Consider the following 22,500-nt stretch of genomic DNA (forward strand, 5'->3'; position numbering starts at 1 on the left):
TGTGTGTGTGTGTGTGTGTGTGTGTGTGTGTGTGTGTGGGGATGTGTGTGTGTGTGTGTGTGTGTGGGTGTGGGTGTGGGTGAAATCCTCACGCGACCCTCAAAGCCCTCTCATATATTCCCAATGTTCTGGACCCTGACCTTCTTTCTTTCTTTTTTTGGGGGGCGCTAAACCCCTCCTATATTCAGCTATTAGTGTAGATTTTCGTCTTACACAAACATTAAATTCTTATCGACAATGAATGGAGAATTTACATCATATGTGGACGAGCAAATCGGCTATTTTCGTCCTAAACAAAGACTAAATTCCCATTGACAATGAAAGGAGAATTTACGTCATACGTGTCTGAGCAAATAGACGTTATGTGTTGATCAATGATAAGAGCCTCTTCACACGGGTGTGATTATTTTCCTTCTTTTTTTTGGGGGGGGGGGGGTTCACAAGCAGAGTGGTTGTAAGTAATTCAATTCAATTCAAAGTGCGCCTGTTGCCAAATGTTGAGGTAATGAAGTGTTTAATGAATGAATGAATACATGAATACATACAAGCCTCTCTGAGTCAATGCCTCTCAGGGACGGTGGGGGGGGACTCATATTGTTCGACATGAATACGAATGGTGTTAGACTAAATGAAAGCAACTGAACTTATATTCGGTTCTCAACGCTGAGAGGAGAAGCCATCTGGGGCTTGAAAGGAAATACAAGTCGACTTAAGGGTCCACACACTGAGCAAAGATTCTTCAGCTGGGAGAACATCTTCCAAAGTTAGAAAGCAAATACCTACACACACACATGCACACACTACTCCATAGGTCAGCATATAATTATATAATTCTGCACAAGGAAATGTACAATCGCAAGAATTTGCATTGTGGATAGATTGATACAGCCTGCCTAAGCCATTGCCCAGCATTTCTGCACAAGAGTGATGAAGTCATTCGTATTCAGGGACTGAATGAAACAAAGTCTTGAACTGTATCTCTTTTCAGGCTGCAGACAGACATGTATAATGTTCAAACCAAGCCCCCGGAACAGCTGTCCAACGTTGAAGCTGCCACTATACCTATAGGCCAAAAGTGGAACTCAAATTTGAGGCCGCTCTCAACTTCGGCTCTCTCGAGCCATTGATTTATTATAATGGTACTTAATGGTACTTCCGGCAGTCTGCCGGGTGATTCACACTCTATCCTGAGCGTCGTGCCTGTCAAGCAAGTTCAGTCAGGAAACTCAGTGCCGTTTCTTCGGGCCGTTCATTGGGCCGCCTCAGCATCACATTCTCATTCACATGATTCACTTCATCCAATCACACACTCATTACATCTTCATACCGGCTATTTAAACTGGAAGTGTGCATTGCTCATCTTGAGCAATCAGCTTGATCGGAGTACCTAAAAAGCAGATCCAATTCATCGCCAAACCATAATAAATATAGTCCTCATTTTATATTCAAATGTGTCATTCATGAGTTGAAACACAGATTGTAGAGGTGCATCAAAAACAAGCTGTACTTAGAAGGTTACGCAGTCAGCTCGAACTTTAATATTTTTTAAACCATGTTTTTAAACTGTCGATGGATATATGTTTTCGTGGTTATCCGTCATATGCCACATATATAAATGTGTGTCTGTCTGTAAATAGACTGCACAGAGAAATAACTCATAACACTGCAACTTCTTAGATGGCTTATATTATAATATAAAGGCTGATTCAGGTCAAGACTAGATCACGTTCAGTCTCAAAGACATGCCTGCTTTGGGCTCCTAATCGACAGCCCACACAGCATGCGTATCGAGAATGCCCCTGCACAGATTTCAAACAATGCATTCATTAATGAAGATTGCACTTTTAATTAAATGCCATTTTGTTCCATCTGTTGCGGTTTCACAGACGTCACACACCACATCTGTGTGACAGCTTCAGTCTGAGAGCTACAGTGAAGAGAGGAGACAGCTGTGTCTCTCTCTGAATTGCCTGAGTTATTTCCTCCCTGAAATCCACCCACGAAATCCTTACACACAAAAACTGACACAACCAGTCTAGGGGAAAACAAGATGCTTGTCGGCATGGCAACCATAGAGGCCTGTTTTTTTTTTATAATAACACTACAAAATAATACTGTTCAATAAAGAAAAAATAAAGTCCTTTTTAATTAAAGGTTAATGACGTTTAGAAGCTTTAGATCACTTTCCTGGGGGTATTTATGTGTGTAATATGTGGTTTTAGATATTTTAGATTGTAGCAGTGAGCCTGTTGTCTCTGATGTCATGGACACTGGTCTCACTACCTTCCTGGACTACAATTCCCATAATTCTTTGGTGCACTGCTCATCCTTGTGGATAGGGGGGAGAGCTGTCTTACTGAGACAACATGTAGTCCAGGAAGGAAGTGAGCCCAGTGTCCATGACATCAGAGACAACAGGCTCACTGCTACAATCTAAAATATCTAAAACCACATATTACACACATAAAGACCCCCAGGAAAGTGTTCTAAAGCTTCTAAATGTCATTAACATATCTTTTTTTGCAAAAAGGGTGAAGTGTCCCTTTAAGCAGGGCATCCATGGCAATCACTTTTGTGGAACTATCTTTTCTTTCTGTTTTTCTGCATAGTGTATAACAGTAAATGGAAAGAATGCTGGAAAACACTACCGGGCCCGGCAGAGGTCATTGTTAAGTACATTGATTCTGTAGTATTCAGTACATGACAGCAAACAAAGAGAGAGAGAGAGAGAGAGAGAGAGAGAGAGAGAGAGAGAGAGAGAGAGAGAGAGAGAGAAACCAAAACATGCCCTTGTCCATGAAAACAGAAAATACACCTGTTAGTTTACTCTAGGAAACAACACAGCGGTGTATATATTTCCCATGGTCACTTTGCCTTTGACCATTTTAAGGAGTGACAGCAATGTAAGTGATTACAAAAGAATTATGCAAATCCCCATCCATACCCGTCAGCAGTTAGTTTCTGCCATGCAGGGCCAGGCTTAGTGAAATGCACTTTGAGGCGAATTCATTTCATTCATAGCTAATTTCATGAAGATGCCTCCCGTGTCGAAAAGAAAGAGTCAGAGGCAGTGGGGGGGGGGGGGTATACAGGCAAACAGAGTCGTGGCATACTTAATGTAATTTGCAGTCAGGCAGTGAAATAAACATTTGTCTGGCCTCTTACTTTTTAAACCCTTCTATTTACTGTCACTCACAGTTTCAACCATTATCCCTCCTGAAGTAAAAGAACAAAGTTCGTTACGGTTATGCGTATTTTGCCAGTGGGTCAAAGCCTGCGGGCTGTTTTGAGACGGCAGAATGCTATAGCTCTGGGCTCCTATGGTGTGGGCAGAGGTGTCTGTGCACCAATAAGGAGGAGGCAGAGGAGAGGAGGATAGAGGGCATAAAAGAGATAGAGGATAGAGGACACAGGTGGCAGAGAGCAAAGTATATGGAACATCTTCGCTCATGGGAATCAGAAATGAGAGGTGACTGCTGGCATTCAAGCTGATATGCCCTCTGTAAGAAAAGGAGAATGATTCCTATAACACTATAGAGAGAGAGAGAGAGAGAGAGAGAGAGAGAGAGAGAGAGAGAGAGAGAGAGAGAGAGAGAGGGTTACTAAGACAACAGAATACTAGTCGACATAAGGGCACAGGCCTTTGGGGTGGATATTGTGTACTGTGTGTGGGGGGGCCGTGTGTGTGTGTGTGTGTGTGTGTGTGTGTGTGTGGCACACGTGTGTTTGGCAATGTAAACGTATGTTTTCTCATGCCAATAAAGCCCTTTGAATTGAATTGAATTGAATTGAATTGAATTGTGTGTGTGTGTGTGTGTGTGTGTGTGTGTGTGTGTGTGTGTGTGTGTGTGTGTGTGTGTGTGAGTGTGTGTGTGTGTGTGTGGGGGGGGGGGGGTAGGGTGTTGTAGGGTGTTGTTGACAGCTCAGGCACGTCCAGCTAAATCAACTCTGAAGTGTGAGGTCCCCAGTGGCTTTGGGGTGGAGGAAATGCAGCTTTCTAGGTTGTGCAGGAGGGATGTAAACGGTTGCTTTGAATGCGAGCCTTGCGACCTTGTGGCTTACAGCATGCCCTCTGGGCTGTAAATCCTTTTGATACGCCGCATAACAGTGGATAAAAACATGTAGAATGAGATGGGGAGAAAGTGTATGAATGAGATAGGATTTTTTGCACACTTTGAAATAATCTCTGAGTTCTGGATTGCTGGTCACTTTGCATCTTCTTCTACGCCCCACAGGATCCTCGAATAGGGTTACATTTCACCCGTCTGTTTGCAGTACATGTGTTGACACCCAGGGCTCAAATATGACTGCATCGTCGTGATCCCTGATGACTCTATCCTATATATGACTTCTGGGAAACAGACTGCTAGCTTAAGCGGTTGACGGAAGAAAATGATGCAATATAAATGTCAAGTCAGGGATTCTCTCAGTATACCACAAGCCCCTACCCCCCCAGCCACCCACCCCAATACCATACCACCTCCTTCCTTATAATCCTCCCTCCCTACCTCTATCAGTTCCATCAGTCTATCTCTCTCTTTCATTCCCCCCCTTTTTGCTCCAACATTCTCGGTCTCCGCCTGCACACATTACACATTCAGTCACACACTGCAGGATGAAAATCGATAGCCTTTCAAGTGTGAGTCAATGCAGAAACTAATAGCTAACAAAGCTCAGGCTGTAAAAGGGGCAGTGGCACCTCCGCACACCACACTCATAAAACTGAAGGGGATCGTGCTTAAGCATGCTGTGTACGTGTCATTGAGCATTGAGAGATAGCACAAAAACAATTTACACACAGTCAAAAACAACGTACGTTAAAGGGTTAGTTCAGATAAATAGTTCTGGTCATTATTTTGGTGGGGGGCACTGGGGGGCCACTCATTAAAAAATAAATTACCGGTAATCCACAAAGCTATAGCGTCATTTCTATTGTTGACCTATATTTCTACCATATAGAGCAACTTTAGTTCAACTTTGACCCCTCTGTCACATGGAACTGGCTTTGTGCTGCTGCTGGCATACTGTATAGTGATACTGGACACGAACAAATAGTTCCATGTGACAGAGGGGTCAAAGTTGAATGACAGTTGCGCTAGGCTATTATTATGATAGAAAGAATTACAAATGACGCTATAGTATTGTGGATTAATTTATTTTTAATGGGTGGCCGCCAGTGACACCGAAGAGCTGTGAGGCTCCAAACGTCATGTCCACTATGGTTTAAGGAACCTTAATAAATTATTTGTAATGACATTACGTCATTAGACCCCTTGGTGTGGTTGTTATGTATTTAGGGTTTCTTCCTGACTTGACAGTCAAACGTGCCAGTGAAACAAACTGTGATATAGTGACATCACTATCATCCCCTCTCCTAACCCCTCCCCCTTTATCATACAACATCATGATAACATCATACAACAGTTGGGTGCGGCTTCTATGAAGAACAGAAAATACATATTTAGCCCCATGTTCGAATGCCCCCGCCCCCTGTCAAAAACAGCTAAAATCCCTAAAACGACAGAAAGCAGCAAATGAAAAAATATATATATAACACTCATCTTTTACTTTCTCTAATAACAACCTAAAACATGAACCTTGATTGAAAAAAATAACTAAAGTTGTCCTTTAAGTATAATTAGCCTTCAGACTCTCTATAGCAGCACCTGGCTGTCACAATGACCGAAGTGCACCAGGCAGTGCCAGGAGGGGAGCCACATCAAAGCAACACCCTCACACTGTAGCTGGCACGCGGAGCTATAGAAAGGACAGGACTTGTTTAACTTGATTAAGAAATGTGGCCATCTTTCTCCCCAATATTGATTGCAGCGGTTGTCTGACTAAGCAGCTATACCCATTAACTTTATGGGCATCTATTCATCTGTAGGGAAGAAAGCAAAGTGCTGAACTCCCCAGCCTATATGAGGGTGGCCGGACTGAAGGCTGAACAGTACAGAATTCATTTGGAAATAAAGACAGCTTTCGGACAGCATAATGCTCGGGTCTCTAACATCCCTCATCAACTCAATTCTTCACCAGTGAAGAATATAGTCACCTATGGGAATATACATTATTATTTTTTTGCCTGCATTTTAAAGCAGGCTACAGAAACTGTGTTATGTTATATCTGTGGAATACTCTTTTTTTTGTTTTACCTTTTTTTGCACATTTTAAATTCTGAATTAATATAAATCTGTGGGGACATAGTATAGCCTACAGCATGGTATGCAACTTTATGTTGTGCTTCTGACGGTGGTGGCACTTGTAGGAGCTCTTTTGTGATGAGCTTGAAACTTGTCTGGGCATGCAGCAGACAGGGTTAAATGCCACTCGCCTAGAGTCCGAAAACTCAATTAATCCCATCCGCAGAACGCTTATACAATGATCCCCTTCTTCGCCGCCGAGAAACCTAAAGCTTGCTTAAAATGCTTTTTATTTATGGGGCGCTCTGTTTAGTGTTTCTGCGCGGTGAAAAGGGGGATATATAAAGTCAGACCCGGTTGTCTCTTTAAATCAAGCTGCAGCAGTGTTGATGTGCCCTCCAGCTGAAAATGGTAAGAACCATTTCCACCTCTGCGGCAGGGATCCCTATCCCTCCCTGACCGAACATGTAGGCGCACGGGAGCGCACAGGACGTATAGCTATACTACCGCACGATTCCCTTCTCTCCCCGCCTGCATGGTCACTTGTATGCTATGGTCGCCTCCAGTCATGGAGCACAATTTAAGCATACGGAATAAGGAATACTTTTTTTTTGTTTTGTTCTCTCCATTTTATCCTGCGCATCTCTGGCTGTGACTGAGTGACATTATCTAATTTTTCCATGTTCCCCATGTTTTTTGTTGTTCCATCCGCAGAACTCAGTCGCCTCGATCCATTTACCGCTGGCTGCTGGTGGAAGTACGCCTATATCGCCTGCCGCCGCTGCGCTGCAATCTGTTGATAACTCCACTTGCAAGCTGCAGTTCATTGTCTTTCGCAATGGGAAACTCTTTCCCTGCACGGGGAATTCGTCCAACCTTGCGGATGACGGGAAACGTAGGAGCGTTTCGACACCAGTTGCTTTCACCAAATTAGGTAAGGGGAAATTCCATTTTTATCCTGCATGTCAACGCTTTACTATACTGACCCGAATTGCATGCTTGTGTACAGTAGCCAGTATACACGCACATGATTATATCAGTTTATATATGTCTATAGGCTACACCTTATTCCATGTAGTCCATTAGAGTGAAACTCTCACATGTCATGTTTACTGGGAGAAGAAAATGTCACACATAATTCGCAGTTGCGTAGCCTAATAGAAATAAATTGGCAACTTCTTTTGCATTTTAATTAACATGTTATATTGGGGAGGGGCGAGGAGGGTCATTTTCTTTTTTCCAGTAATTGGAAAATATTGCCATGGCATTAATAACCTGACACTGCATGGCGCAATGCCTGAATAAAGTGCGTTCGTGCGTGCGTGCTTATGCCCGAGCAGGCAAGCACGCGTATTTTTTGATGTAGCACTTAATAGCAAGCAGACGGTTCCACTTTTCAGTTTTTCGGTTTCCATAATGTAATGTGTTGCTTTTCCTTTCGTTCCTTCCTTCCATCCATCCTTCTGCACCGCAGATGGGTGCAGCCTCGGGAGCGCGGTGCACTCCGTAAGCATCGCTCTCAGGCACTTCGCGCTGGGTGTCGATCCCACCGCAGCCTACTGGGATTTCGACCTGCTCGATGGGCACGGCGGCTGGCGGGCAGAGGGCTGCCACATCACGGGCTCCGCGGGCAACACGACCACCATTCATTGCACTCATCACAATAACTTTGCTGTGCTCATGGTGAGTAAAAAGGGGGCTGCGGCTGGGCATGGCTGCTGCTGTGTGTGTGTGTCGGCGTCATTCATCATTCTCCACCTGATCTGCTTCCAGTGGACTCATATATTATGTCCGACAAGTGTGCCCTATAGCGTTGCTCACATGCCCCATTATGAATCAAATGCATCCTTTTCACAAAGGAATATATATATATATAGAGAGGGGGGGGGTCACGTGCCTTTCCAAGCACTTCTATGCGGGGGACCTTTAAAAGCTCTCTTTATTGTTCCTCGGCTGAGGAAAAAGGATTGGGCTAATGCGCCATGGGATTTATTGGCTTCGGAGGGTGTTATCCCCCCCCCCCCCCCACCCCCCCTCCAGCCCAGAGCATTATTTTGGAAAGGAGAAGTTGCGCGTGTTTTCAGTGTGTCGCCGCGTATACACATGTCTGAAAAGCTGCACACACACACACACACACACACACACAGACACACACACAGAGAGAGAGAGAGATAGAGAGAGAGAGAGCAGCCGAAATCGAAAACGATGCTCGATAGAAGGAGCGCCTCGTCAGTAGGAGCTATTCGCCTGCGAGCGCAAGTGCTGTACTAATTGGGTGCAACCTTGCCGACCAAAAAAAAAACAATGTTCGATCGCTAAAGCGTAGCATCGTTAATCTATCTCGCTCAAGTCAAGTTGCTCTCTCGACGTCGTACCGCCGCGCGTAGCCTACCAGCCCAGCCGAACACCTTCTCCCGACGACGTCTCCTATTAAAATTGATTTCACATGAGGATAATACCAAAAGCGCAATGGCATCTCGTCGCCCAGTCGTTCCGTAGAGAGAGAGAGAGCCGCTTTGCTGCGCCTCGCATAGGCTTTTTGGATGAACAGAAATCCTCCGGATGTTTACCGAAGAGTGGGATTCGTTAGACTGGGAGGTCAGTTCTTCATGGTAGAGAGCATGAAAGTGTTGTGCTTGAGATGTCGGTAAGCGTATTAAGGCTATATTGCTTTCCGAGTTTTGCCTTTTTATATACCTGCATATTTCATGAAGCCTTTCGTTTCGATGCCGTTGTATATTCATGTGCATTATACAGACAGACACACGCTGCATGGCTCGAGAAAACCCGCATATATAGGGAGAGTGGGTTTACCGAGGAAAGCAGGCAAGCAGCATAGGAAAAGAAGAAGGAAAAAAAACCCCGACAGAATGCACTGGTGGTGGTACAAAGTGGGGTGTGCACAGAATACCAAGGTGTTGTTGAGAGATGGAGCGCAGATGTCAGATTGTCATTGTGCAGGAGGACAGACAGTGGCAGAACAGATGTAGGCTATTCAATAACCAACCTGTTTCTTGGTGAGAGAAGAGAGAGAGACGCTTTTCGCTGCGCTCGACAGGAGCGCGCCGTCATTGTGGGCACCTTGTGGCTGTCAGAGCGAAACCAAAAGCGAGATCGGCAATTTAGTAAATGGAACGTGGCAACAGATTAATGATTTGAACTTCAGGGCACGTAGGCTACCGGCTACAGCACCTATAGAAGCCGATGATGATGAAGATGGTGGCGGTAAGCCATTATAACAGAAAGGACTATAGTCTGCACAGAGAGTGATGTTTTATACTGTATAGGGCTGTGTGCATGGGTTTTGTTCGTGTGTTTTGCGCGGGGATCGTGCGCTTTACTAATGCAGTCACCACACCCGCCTAGACTCCTCCGCAGTGCCCGAGAAAAGGACCCTTATTCACGGACTCGTCGTGACATCATTCTCCCGTCGGTACTATATACCATGTGTTGCAATGAGGTCCATTAGCCGCAGAGCTTCCTCCGAACCAGAAAACCTGTTGCATAATCTTTTCATGTCGAGCTGAAAGGAATCTAATTCGAATGGAGGCTACATCTTGTCCGTAGCGGTGATTCATCTGGAAGTAAAAGAGCCCTTTTATCGTTAAGCCCAAGATTTCGCTGTATATGCTGTGGGAAAAATATATATACAAAGCAGCAAAACGAACTTCAAGCCCTGCACTGCTTCGGTGTTTTTGAGATGTAAAATCAACTGACAAGAAGCTTGACAGATCGAGAGACTCCATTATACTCAAAGTTTTCTACAGGCTCTTAAAAACTAAACATGTTGAAACAGGTTGGTGACCGAGTTCTTGTGACCAGAGGGGCTGGTCTGGTCATTTCCTTGGTGTGATGTGATGATGTGTGTGTTGTGAACATCAAGGCTGACTATAATTAGAGTACCTATTATGTACTGTGTGCCTGCACTGTGTAAATCAGAATCCACTTCTGGATAAGTCATCTGCAATGCACATTGCAGTCTAAGAAAATAATTGATCACATGGTGTATCTATAATATTGAGCTGACCGGCACAGCATTCAACCACAAAACAATGCAATATCCAACGGCTAAGCTGGATTCACTCTCTCTGCATTTAGCGCTGTGGGGCCTTGTGTGGGTGTGTGCACATGTGTGTTGTGTATGTGAGTGTTTGGTGTTCACAGTGTGTGTGTGTGTGTGTGTGTGTGTGTGTGTGTGTGTGTGTGTGTGTGTGTGTGTGTGTGTGTGTGTGTGTGCGAGCGCGCGCACACACACACTGGGGAATATTTCAAACCAGTTCATGCTGTTTATGGGATATTCAAAGTATTTTAATTAGAAACTCTTTGGACTTGGGCTGCAAAAGAATTGCACGGCGGTGACTCTGAGCCTCTGTAGTGGATCTGTGATCAGAATGCCAAATATAGCTGACTTTGGATAGGCTGTGTAGCATGATGGAACACAGAAACCAACAGCCCCTGTGGTTTTAGTTTATAGGCATATAATACAATTATACCACCACCTACTGTAAAGGCACGAACAACAGATGTATTGCTTGACTTTGTTCACCTAGGAATGTGAATTGCTGTAAGGATGATACAGATTGTTTGTGCACTGTGGGGTTCTTATTGTTTGTCTTTTAATCTCGTGTGATTTCAATGAGACATGGCTTGTGAGGCCCCTTAGAAAGCAAGCAGCCATTGGGACTTCAGCACCATGGAGAGTTCCTGTTCTCATGTGCGTTGAATCCCCCCCTCCCCAAAAAAGACTGTTAATTCTCCTCTCCATCCATCTCTCCGTCTGCCTCAAGTAGGCCCCGTGACTGTCGGAGGGGGAGGGCTGACTCACTCATTTACAGCAATGCAGCCTCATCATTTGTCTTCATCACCGTGACAACCCACCCCCCACTACCACCCCCAACCCCCCCCCCCCCACCCCTCCCTGCCCACCGACCGTCACCTTGCATGGCTCAACTGGTGTGTGTGCAGTGTGCACTGCATGACGTGTCAGAGGTGTATAGTTTCACTGTATGACGTGTCCAATGTGTCCATGTGTCACAGAGGTGTATAGTTTCACTGTATGACATGTCTCATGTGTCACAGAGGTGTATAGTTTCACTGTATGACATGTCTCATGTGTCACAGAGGTGTATAGTTTCACTGTATGACATGTCTCATGTGTCACAGAGGTGTATAGTTTCACTGTATGACGTGTCCATGTGTCACAGAGGTGTATAGTTTCACTGTATGACGTGTCCATGTGTCACAGAGGTGTATAGTTTCACTGTATGACGTGTCCATGTGTCACAGAGGTGTATAGTTTCACTGTATGACATGTCTCATGTGTCACAGAGGTGTAGCTATAGCTATAGTTTCACTGTATGATGTGTCCATGTGTCACAGAGGTGTATAGTTTCACTGTATGACGTGTCCATGTGTCACAGAGGTGTATAGTTTCACTGTATGACGTGTCCATGTGTCACAGAGGTGTATAGTTTCACTGTATGACGTGTCCATGTGTCACAGAGGTGTATAGTTTCACTGTATGACGTGTCTCATGTGTCACAGAGGTGTAGCTATAGTTTCACTGCATGACGTGTCTCATGTGTCACAGAGGTGTAGCTAGCTATAGTTTCACTGTATGACGTGTCTCATGTGTCACAGAGGTATTAGACTCGTGTGGCCAGACTGTTGCCTCTCGCAATTGTCAAATGCTTGGTCATATACAGTCTGGACCGGAGCACGGAAGCTCTGATCATGAGTAAACTATAAAGCGGAAGTGAAGCCTCCTCCTCACTTCCGTTTCGTCTTTACAGTCGTGCAAATGTATCTTAATATAAATAGAAATCATCTATTAACTAATCATCAGCATACATTACAGCTTGCTGCTTAGCAGAAATGGAAATAAAAAATAGGCTCTAAAGATATTTTAAATATATATTTTTGTGAACGGAAATGACAAACGGATTACTTGGATTTCGAGAGGTGTAGTTCCAGGCTCTATATAGCATCCGGAGATTGTGGAATAGTTGCCCGGCTACGCGAGACTCCAGAGGTATAGCTAGTTTCAGTTGAGGTGGTGAACAGGGGGCAGAAGTTGATGTATGTGGTTGCTGCACTGCTCCCATCTGTTTAATATGCACCAGCAGACCTTTGGAAAGAGAGGGGCTCTTTTGGACTGGGTGGAGGGATAGCTATGTTTCATTCATTTATTTATTTTATTTTGTCAGCATCCGATCATAACAAAGGACCTAAAGGCCCACGGTCCAATGAGGAACGAGCTGTTAAGGGATGTATTGCTGTACATATGGATGCAATGAATATCTTAAGGTCTGTATGGAAAAGAAAGGGTCCATGTGGATGGCTGTTGCATTGCAATCAGCGTGTGGGAGCCTTTTTCCGCTTGTATCTTTTTTCTGTGTGAGTCATCGTCAGAATTGTTGTGCATTGGAACTCAGAATTGAGAAACCGTCTACGCATGTATTTATGAATAAAGGTGTCTATGCTTGAAAATAGATAGAACAGGCAGGCATGCAGGCAGACAGGCAGGCAGGCAGGCAGACAGGCAGGCAGGCAGACAGACAGGCAGGCATGCAGACAGGCAGGCATTCAGGCAGGCAGGCAGGCAGACAGGCAGGCAGACAGGCAGACAGGCAGACAGGCAGGCATGCAGGCATTCAGGCAGGCAGGCAGGCAGGCAGGCAGACAGACAGGCAGGCAGGCAGGCATTCAGGCAGGCAGGCATGGGCAGACACATTTGCACTCAAAGGACCAAGGTCCTTTTGACAGATACAAACACATGTATGGTCATGATGACTCATGTATGTATTGGCATACCGGTATATGTGTTTTTATATTATATATATGAATAGAAATAAAATAATTTAAACACCTTGAGGGCCCAGGCCTATTTAATCCATTAATAAAATGTGCCTATCGTCAACAAGCGCCTCTAGGCTGTAGAGCGATGCGATCAGTTTTCATAGCACTAATTTGCGGAGATTATCAATCTCCGTCTCGGGCACATGACCGTGCACTTGAACTTGACTGTGATTTACGTCATGGGCTCCGATGGTGTTGTTAATAGAGATTTTGAAGAGAAAGTAAGCATGGTTGCATGAGAGAGAATCAATGGGTTGACGTGGACTTTTTGTTTTATACTGATGTAAACATACATGCTAGTTGTTGTATTGTTCTTTCTGCTTTGGCTATGTAAACATATGTTTTCTCATGCCAATAAAGCCCTTTGAATTGAATTGAATTGCTAGTGTTGTGCACCGAAGATAGCAGATTTCTGGTGGCGCAACAAAACACCTACTGTATTATGCAACTAAGTATAAGTCAGGTTTTTTCTCTTTGACATGCATGTCAGCGCGGTTAATTGTTTCCTGAAGCACACAGTCCTTTATGCAGTGGTCACAAACCGTTTCCTGAAGCACACAGTTCTTTCTGCAGTGGTCACAAACTGTTTCCTGAAGCATACAGTCCTTTCTGTCGTCACAAACGTCGTTGAGATATTTCATATTTGTTAAAAAGCTCAGGGAGCTTCGGAACATCTCTTAACCCATTTTGGGTTATTTGAATATATATTCTTTCAGAGCCAAAGTTTTTAACTCAAATCTTTTGCTCCCTGGAACAACATATTTTCAGATGGGGGTCGGCAGCCAATTACATATAATCCTAATTGGGGGTCCTTGACATGAAAATGTGAGGATTTAGAAGGCATTTGTAGAATCGTTCCCAGGTCATAATGGGTTAAGAGATGGATAGGACTGTTTGCTGTCCACCTTTCCTCTCTCTCTCTCTCTCTCTCTCTCTCTCTCTCATCGAAATAATGCTGAAAATGCTGACAATGCTGAAAAAAGTAATCTATAAAGATGACTATTGATTACTTGTTTAGAGATACATGAAAAAACCTCTGCTCCCGCCTTTCTTGTTAATATGTGTTTGAATGTGAATAGGATTATGTGCAGCGTGGCGATGATCTGTGATATCCAGAGGAGGTGACACTGTCAGTATAGTATCATCAGTTGACATGGGTTCCTTGCCTTAGTGAGGATCTAAGGGTAGTTAGGGCAGTGGGTCTCAAGGTGTTTGGCTGGGGACCCCTGAAAATGCTTTGGCCGTGTCTCGCGAGTGTGAGAAAATTGTAACTAAAAGTATACAGTAAACAACTAATAATAGGCAGTAAGCAGCAGTAAGCAGTGATGCCTTAGATCCACAGGCAGCTACAAAATAAAGATCGCCCCAGTAAATTAGGCCAGTTTTAGAAACATCCAGCCAGAGGGCCCTATTAGAGGATCTCAGGTTTTGCTCGGGCTGATATTATGGAACCGGCATATATAAAATGTGACTAGGAGCCTCCCTGTAAGACTTTAAAAGTCATCGGTAAAATCTAGAATTCAGTTCTGAAACTCGCAGGCAACCAGTGAAGAGATGCAAGGATGGATGTAATATGGCATTTATTTTGGAATTAGTTAACAGTCTAGTAGCTGAATTATGCACCAGTTGGAGACTGGAGATATCATATAGCATTTGTTCTGAGCCCTGAGTTCAGGGAGTTACATTAGTCTAATCATGATCAAATATAAGCATGAATGACCTTTTCAAGGTTTTGCAAATGATTTAGGCTGTTTCGGCTAGAGGAAGCATGATTGTACAACCCTTGTCATTTGAGAGAGGTCAGATATTATCTTGTCCGGACAAGCTAATTATTATTTTGTCCGGACGAGATAATAATTATCTTGTCCGGACCTAGCATATACCTAGCATTGCTGGACATTCTGCCGAGGTATGGCTGGAGGGATTTGGGCTACTCAAATGTTACCTCTTTTAGGCGGAGGAAGGTCTGACCCATCCGGCACCCAATGTCATTCACTTATGACCTATACCTATACTATCTGTACTCTGTGATAAAGCAACCGTTAGGTTATTACATAATCTCTTATAGAAGATTCCAAAATGTGCATACAGTACACTATATAGAAACAGTGACTAGTCGATGAAAACCATTCAAAAGTCAACTCAATGAAACTGGTTGTGATTTATTCTGTGGATTATAGGAGATAATACAATGTTATATTATTGCCATCAATTTGAAAGTGCCAACATACATCAAATCACAAAAAAAGCCCAAGCTAATTTCCATTGTGCTCCATTAAGACAATCACAGTAACATCCACCCATGAACAGACCGAAACATAAATAATTATGCATATATAATAATATATAATATATTGTATTGAATAATTGTTACTCAGAGCATTTTCACAGAGACAGCGCTGGTCTAGGGATGGACCGTGCATGGATGTGTATTCAATCAATGTGTTATTGATGCGAGCATTTTTAATAAGGGTTAAGGTCACTCATGCTAACAATGTGCCAGCCACTTAGCACCAGTTACCTTTGACCCCTATGTTCTCCTTAATTTTGTTTAATACGTGGCCCCCGCTCTCCGCACATCACCTCACATGTATGTCATGTAGGCGGGCGGGGTGGGCACGCTGCCTATACTAGCTACCAGCCCCCGACTCAAGCAGATACATGCTTGTGCTGCATGTGTAAACTCGCCAACGCAAGACTGGAGGGGCTGTTGCTCAATACATTTAATATATGCACAGATTTTGTGCAACCTATACATTTCATTTGAGGTCTGTTTGCTTTGTGCGTGCATGTCTTGATGCACGCTGCTTTATGTGTGTGCGCCCGTATGGTTGGATGTTACTGTGATTGTCGTAATGGATAACAATGGAAACAAGCTTAAGCTTTTTGTTTGTGATTTGAATCAAATCATTTGATCTATCTTGGCACTTTCAAATTGATATAGTCAATAATATAGTTTCATTGAATTGACTTGGTTTTGAATGGTGTTTTCATCGACTAGTCACTGTTTCTATATAGTGTGCTGTATGCACATTTCAGAACCTTCTAGAAGAGATGATGTAACCCAACAGTTGCTTGTGTGTTTTTATTGTATTAGTTTTCATAGACTTTTAGCTTCATATATATTTGAGTGATTTGATGCACTGATCGGTTGGCACTTTTAATTTCGTTGTTCATGTTACAATGACAATAAAGATCTATCTATCTATCTATCTATCTATCTATCTATCTATCCATGTATCTATCTATCCATCTATCCATCTATCAATCAGAGTCCACCTAAAGCGAGTAACGGTCAAGACCAAGGCGGAAACGAGGCCCGATTTGGATTACGTTTTGTTTTCTTATGTACAGAAAACAATCTGGATCTGAAACACGAGAACCACGAGAGCAGGCAGGCAGGCGCGTCAGATGCACTCCGTTACTTAACCAGACAGCTGTCTTACGATGTTAATATGAATGAGCTCCTCATTATATGGGAATAATACAAAGATTGATTTCATTGCACTGTAGTGACTCGTGACACCAGTAGCCTCGATGGGGGAGAAGAGTCCTGAGTCCCTTGGTCCGAGACCGAGACAAACCGAGTAAATAAAAATGCTAGTGATGCACTGAATATTCGGCCGAAAATGGCTAAAAATGCATTTTGCAAAATATATCACCTAATAGTGTATGCAATTAATGCATTCAAAAGAACTGGATAAATGTTTTATGGACCCATAATAGTGATTATTATTTAAGTAAAGTTTTGCCATAATCATGTCTTTTGCCATAATCAGGTAGCTTTAAGGTGCGGTCATGACAGCAATGGTAGGAAAAAAGATATATAATATTAATCATATTCGGCTATTGTTTCCTATATTCGGTTTCGGCCAAGAATTTCCCTTTCGGTGCATCCCTAGAAAATGCGGACTTGAGACCGGACATACACGTGTGTTTGTGTGCGTGCATGTTTGTGTGCATACGCGCGTGCATGTGTGTGTGTGTGTGTGTGTGTGTGTGTGTGTGTGTGTGTGCACATGCGCACGTCCGTGTGTGTGTGTGCATGCGCGTGCATGTGTGTGTGTGTGTGTGTGTGTGTGTGTGTGTGCATGTACTATATGTGCTACATTGTGTGTACAGTACATGTACAACAAAAGTACATCAAAACATTGGATTGACATTGTGTTACTTTGATGGTTTACCATTTCCACTATGCTACCTCCCTGTCTGGTATAAAGCAGCCAGTTGGATAGCTCCTTCAATAAGCCCCCCTGTTCTTCAATAACAGATTGCTGCTGGCCAATAACTTGACATGTGATGCAGATTGTTTTCTCCCTGAGTAATGAGTTCAGAGCTCACAGCCCACCATTTATCTCAGCCATCAACAGCTTTTGCCCTAGCCGTTGCTGGAGTCAGCCAATACTCAGCATTGGTCCTATATCCCTGACACGCCATATTGGACACCTGCGCTATGTCGGTTGCTTATATCCATCCCTCTATTAGGCCAGATAACAAATTGCATTTCTTTAACCTATTGTTATTCAAATAATGTATGCTCCTCAGCTAAGTCTATGAAACATTTTATAATGCTGCTGCTTACAGCAGAAGGAATTGTTGCGCTAATGTACGCGTGCGTGTGTGTGTGTGTGTGTTAGGGGTGTAACGATACATTTTAACAGCGTTAAGATACGTATCACGATACATGGTTGACGATACAATATTGGTTCACTATGGCGATACGATTCAATGATTTGAAATCGATACAGTAACTATTTAGCAAATACATTATATATATGTGTGAAACTTGTGGATACTGCAGGGTTTTTTAGGGGAGATTTATTATTATGGATAAACATAAGTAAACACAGTGATTCTCTGGCAAATAGATGGACATTGTATACACAGACTGTATCGATATTTCGATACAGTTACTATATCGTTACACCCAAAGTGTGTGTGCATGCGTTCACTCATCCACCCGATGGAGCAATCCAAAGCAAGTTAATGGGCTAGTCACTTAGTCAGTGGTTTCGCAGTTTTGACGTTGTTTTTATACAGCCACTGATTAATTAACAGCTCAAACAGGCTAGCGCTCCCGTTTGTTTTTTAAATTATTATTATGGAGAGGCAGATATATTGCTTCAAATGTGTCCACGTTGACAAGCCGTCTTTATAAATGATAATGACGCCATTACGTTCAGTTTTTATTTCCAATTTGATGATTTTGGCACAACCAATTAGTGAGATATGAATACTTGATTGGGGTGTAAAGCAATCATTATGGCAATAAATCAGACACATCGAGATGAGGTTTCCATGTCCTCGGCTAAAGGCATTCTCAAGGAATTGTCAAAAACAATCTGTAAAATCTGTAAAATTGTGTTTGCTGCTTGCAATCATGCCAAGACCAGGCCTTTCCGGTTGTTGAGGTTGACAACCGAAACATTCTAATGTTGATTTCAGGTCGCTGGACATTGAAAGTCACATGGATGGAGGCAAGACAGGGTGGAATAAGGACATGGCTTCACAGTGTGTGGCAAGACAGTCTAATCTGAGATCCTTCACAAAATGTAAAAGATTGAATGGATTTATGCACAAGAAATTTGGCACTCACCAGTCCAGTGGTTTGTGAGATTATCTCCGGACACACAGACCAGGGCTTCTCAATCGGTGGGTTTTCAGGAGGGTCGCCGGATTCTTTTCTGTAAAAAAAGAAAAATGTCTAGGTCATTATTGTCATATAGACAGTCACAGTGTCACACTGTAAAAAGCATAAAAAATGACTAATCAACTATCAAAGTCTTGGTTGACCAAGACCATGATTGGCAGCACTGGGTGGACAGCTGGAGATTCAAGTAGACATTTTGTCCAGAAACCATCTGACATACTGTACTGTGTCATGCCCAGTATATGAGCAATACACATTATATTATAAATAGTGTATAGCCTATGGCGTAATCCGACATTTGATCTGAATCTGTATGTATTGGTCTCTTTCTCAGACGCGCACGCACGCGCACGCGCACACACACACACACACACATTTTACAAGAAATTTCTGCCAATAATTGCAGACACTGAACAGAATTTTGCCGATGCCTTAGCTCTCGGCTTGGGCATGCCTGCAATCTGCAGGCCCCTCACGGCTGATTTATGAACATTACCGAGGCTTCTACATACACAAAATAGTGTATTAGCCTGTCAATATTATGACCCCAGAGAAAGCTCAAATGAGGACAGGATCTGAAAACTCTCCATCACTTTCTCTGTCTCTGTCCCTCGGTCTCTGGATCTCTCCCTCCCTGTTATTTTCTTAATTCTCTCTCTCTCTCTGGATCTCTCTCTCTCTCTCTCTCTGACAGCGTTCCTGTTATTGCACACAACTTTTAACTGAACCAGACAGCAGCTCATTTGCACAACACTAGCCAGTCTCTGCAAACACATTAAGAGCTTGTTGTTGTTCCTCTCCTCTGTTAAGGCTGCATAGAGTGTGATCCATATATATATATATATATATACACAGCTCCATCCCATGTAATTAGAATATTTTGTATTTAGTACATTTTCTTTTTTCCGTAATATAATTGAAAAAGTGAAACTTTCACATATTCAAAATTAATTGTGCATAAAGTATTTAAAACCTTTTTTTTGTTTTAATCTTGATGATTATGGCGTACAGCTCATGAAAATCAAAAAATCATATCCCAATGAATTAGAATATTTTACAAGACCACTAAAAAAAAGATTTTTTAAACGAGAAATGTCGACCATCTGAAAAGTATATTAATGTGTGCAGTTAATACTTGGTCTGGGCTACTTTTGAACAAATCATTTCATCAATTGGGCGTGGCATGGAGGTGATGAGCCAGTGGCACTGTTGAGGTGTTATGGAAGCCCAGGTTTGCTTTGATAACAGCCGTAAATTATTTTGTATTGTTATGTCTCACACCTTCCTCTTGACAATACAACCTAGATTCTGTGTGGGGTTCAGGTCAGGCCAGTTGGCATGCATTTATACCCGTCCTCAAGAAGTGGGCACATCACGTGGACACTTGTGGGTGGCTCCAGGGGCTGAACTAGGGGACCTTGTCATTCCCAAGCGGTCCTCTACCCATTCAGCCGTGGCATATTGCCCTAGAAAGCAGAACTACAGTCTGGAGAGTGGCAGTGGAGACTATGGTGGTTTAGCACTACCTGTTAAGGACAAATAGTGCTGCATGCCTGGAGCTAGTGCTTTTTCTGCTGAAAACAAAAGGTGATGTCCTCCACCCCAACCGCGGTATGGGGCACATCACAAGCTCCCTCTAGTCTAGACTAAGCTTTTATTTATTTTTTACTTCAGGCTATTTGAAGACATGTTGCAGAGGGTTCAGTCAACAATATCCAGTCCACATCTAGGGGTTAACTGGGGACAGGGAGGAACTCCTTATATGGTCAGCACACTCTATAGTAGGGAGGATTATCACAACAAAACAAAAAAAAAAGTGATATTTGAATTAAATGAAATCACTGAATATACCATTAAAAGACGAAATACGTTGACATTTACTATTTCTCTTATATATTAATGCTATATTATAAAACGATTGTGTTGCCCAGTATTTGGGGAAAAGAGAGGAGGGAACCCACTCATCTGCTCCAAATGTTTATTTATTAACTGTCAATAAATACACTTTTAGAGCAGAGAGTGGGTTCCCTTCTCTTTTTATGATGTCACTTTTGAACCCAGTGCTGTAGTATTTTACTATAGTTTCCATTCTTTGGGGGCCTTACAATATCCTCATGCCCTGCCAGTGGGCTGGGAATCTCTGCCCTATAATAAGTGACAGCGGTTTTCATAATAGACTTGATCATTAGGCGAGGGACGGCCACCAAGTACATGACAAACTGAGTGTTAACAGTTTGACTGTGGTGATTATAGCAATCGTGTTCCAAGATCTCCCTGCCTAGTTTACACTAACCTTTGAGGAGCCACTGTGCACTTGATCATAAAAATCTGCTTTAAAAGGGTGTAATCGCTTGTCATAGTGTAGAAAAATATTCCAAAGTGGCGATCACAACAACAGAGCGGAGAAAGAACCCTTTGCACGCTGCTGCGACAGATGTTTTTGCGATGACATCATCAAAACGCGTCACCTATCCCACTCTGTCCAATGGAGACCCTGTATGACTTAAAACGTATTAAAAACGCAAATTAAACAATGAAGACGTAACACGTGTAACGTTATTGGGAGGAAAGCTGTTCTACAGTCAATTAACTTGTGAATGGGAGGGAGAGCGTTAATTGATTGATAAAATTGATAAAAAACTGACTTTACACTTACATTTTACACTCTATTTTAGTCATAGTCTTTTAAAAAAGATTCCATTTAGTTTTTGTCATATTTTTGCCATCTGAAATGTTTTAGTTTCTAGTTATAGTCGCCTAAATTTCATACGATTTTAGTCGACTAAATCTACAGTTGTTTTTGTCGACTAAAATTAATTTTGGCGTGCCTTGATGGCGACGTAATGCTTGATTTTACACTTGGCTGCACTCTGAAAATAGCTGATCTACAAGATCAACGCGACGCGTTGTGAGCTTGTAGATCGGCTATTTTCATAGCCCCTTCATAGCAGTCCCTTCATAGCATTTTAGTCTAGTTTTTATTTTCTGACGAAATTGTCAATATATTTAGTCTTAATCCCAAACCACACCAGACAGTTGCATTGGTGTGGTTTACCTTAAAAAACGGTCTCGACCTGACCCGTTGGTGTGGTTTGGGCTTTAGTTTTAGTCATTTCAATTTGTTTAAATTGAGTTTTATCAATTATAGTCAGTGAAAAAAAAGGTATTCGACAAACATTTTTCGTCATAGTTTTAGTCAACAAAGTCAACACGGCATTTTAACCCTTCCCCTCCTCGCATGACAAAGAGTCACCAGTGGGATCAGCACACGACCATTGATTTATGCATGGCTTGATGACCGTTGTTGACCTTATTGCTTTGTGAAAAATGCCTCTCCTTCCTACAACGTGCAAAAAAAAGAAAAAAACACTACCCTGTAAAAGTATTAATTGATCTATTTGTAACTCTGAGAGCGTACAAATGCAACCAGATAAGGACCCGTAATGAAGTGTCCATTTGGTTATATGCTCCAGCTCAGAGTTAAATTATTTACCGTGCAATGGCCACGTTCCTGCATGCATTTATACATTTCTTTATCTATTCACTGTGGATGTTTTGCAGTGCAGTGCTGCTGTCCACTGTTGGTCCCCCAACTTCTAATTAGCAAATGGTTATTGAAGCAATGTGTGCTCGTCTCCTGTGAGGACGATAAGGGCAAAAAGAGAAAAAATTAGACTTGCGTAAATTGAAGAGAGGATGAGGCGGTGTGGTGTGTGTGTTTGTGTGTGTGTGTGTGTGTGTGTGTGTGTGTGTGTGTGTGTGTGTGTGTGTGTGTGTGTGTGTGTGTGTGTGTGTGTGTGTGTGTGTGTGTGTGTGTGTGTGTGTGTGTGTGTGTGTGTGTGTGTGTGT

At 42.8% G+C, this 22,500-nt stretch overlaps 1 protein-coding gene across 1 annotated transcript in view; it reads left to right on the top strand.

The window, feature by feature from the left end:
* Positions 1–22,500, top strand: part of adgra1b (adhesion G protein-coupled receptor A1b) — a 202,709-nt gene that overhangs the window by 128,508 nt on the left and 51,701 nt on the right. The window contains exons 13-14 of the mRNA XM_080781504.1: positions 6,858–7,077; positions 7,618–7,826. Of these exons, the coding sequence (XP_080637630.1) occupies positions 6,858–7,077; positions 7,618–7,826 (429 nt within the window). The remainder of the gene's footprint in view (positions 1–6,857; positions 7,078–7,617; positions 7,827–22,500) is intronic.

This window comes from Protomyctophum bolini, assembly GCF_963924005.1.
Source record: "Protomyctophum bolini genome assembly, chromosome: 14".
In the NCBI taxonomy this organism is placed as follows: domain Eukaryota; kingdom Metazoa; phylum Chordata; class Actinopteri; order Myctophiformes; family Myctophidae; genus Protomyctophum; species Protomyctophum bolini.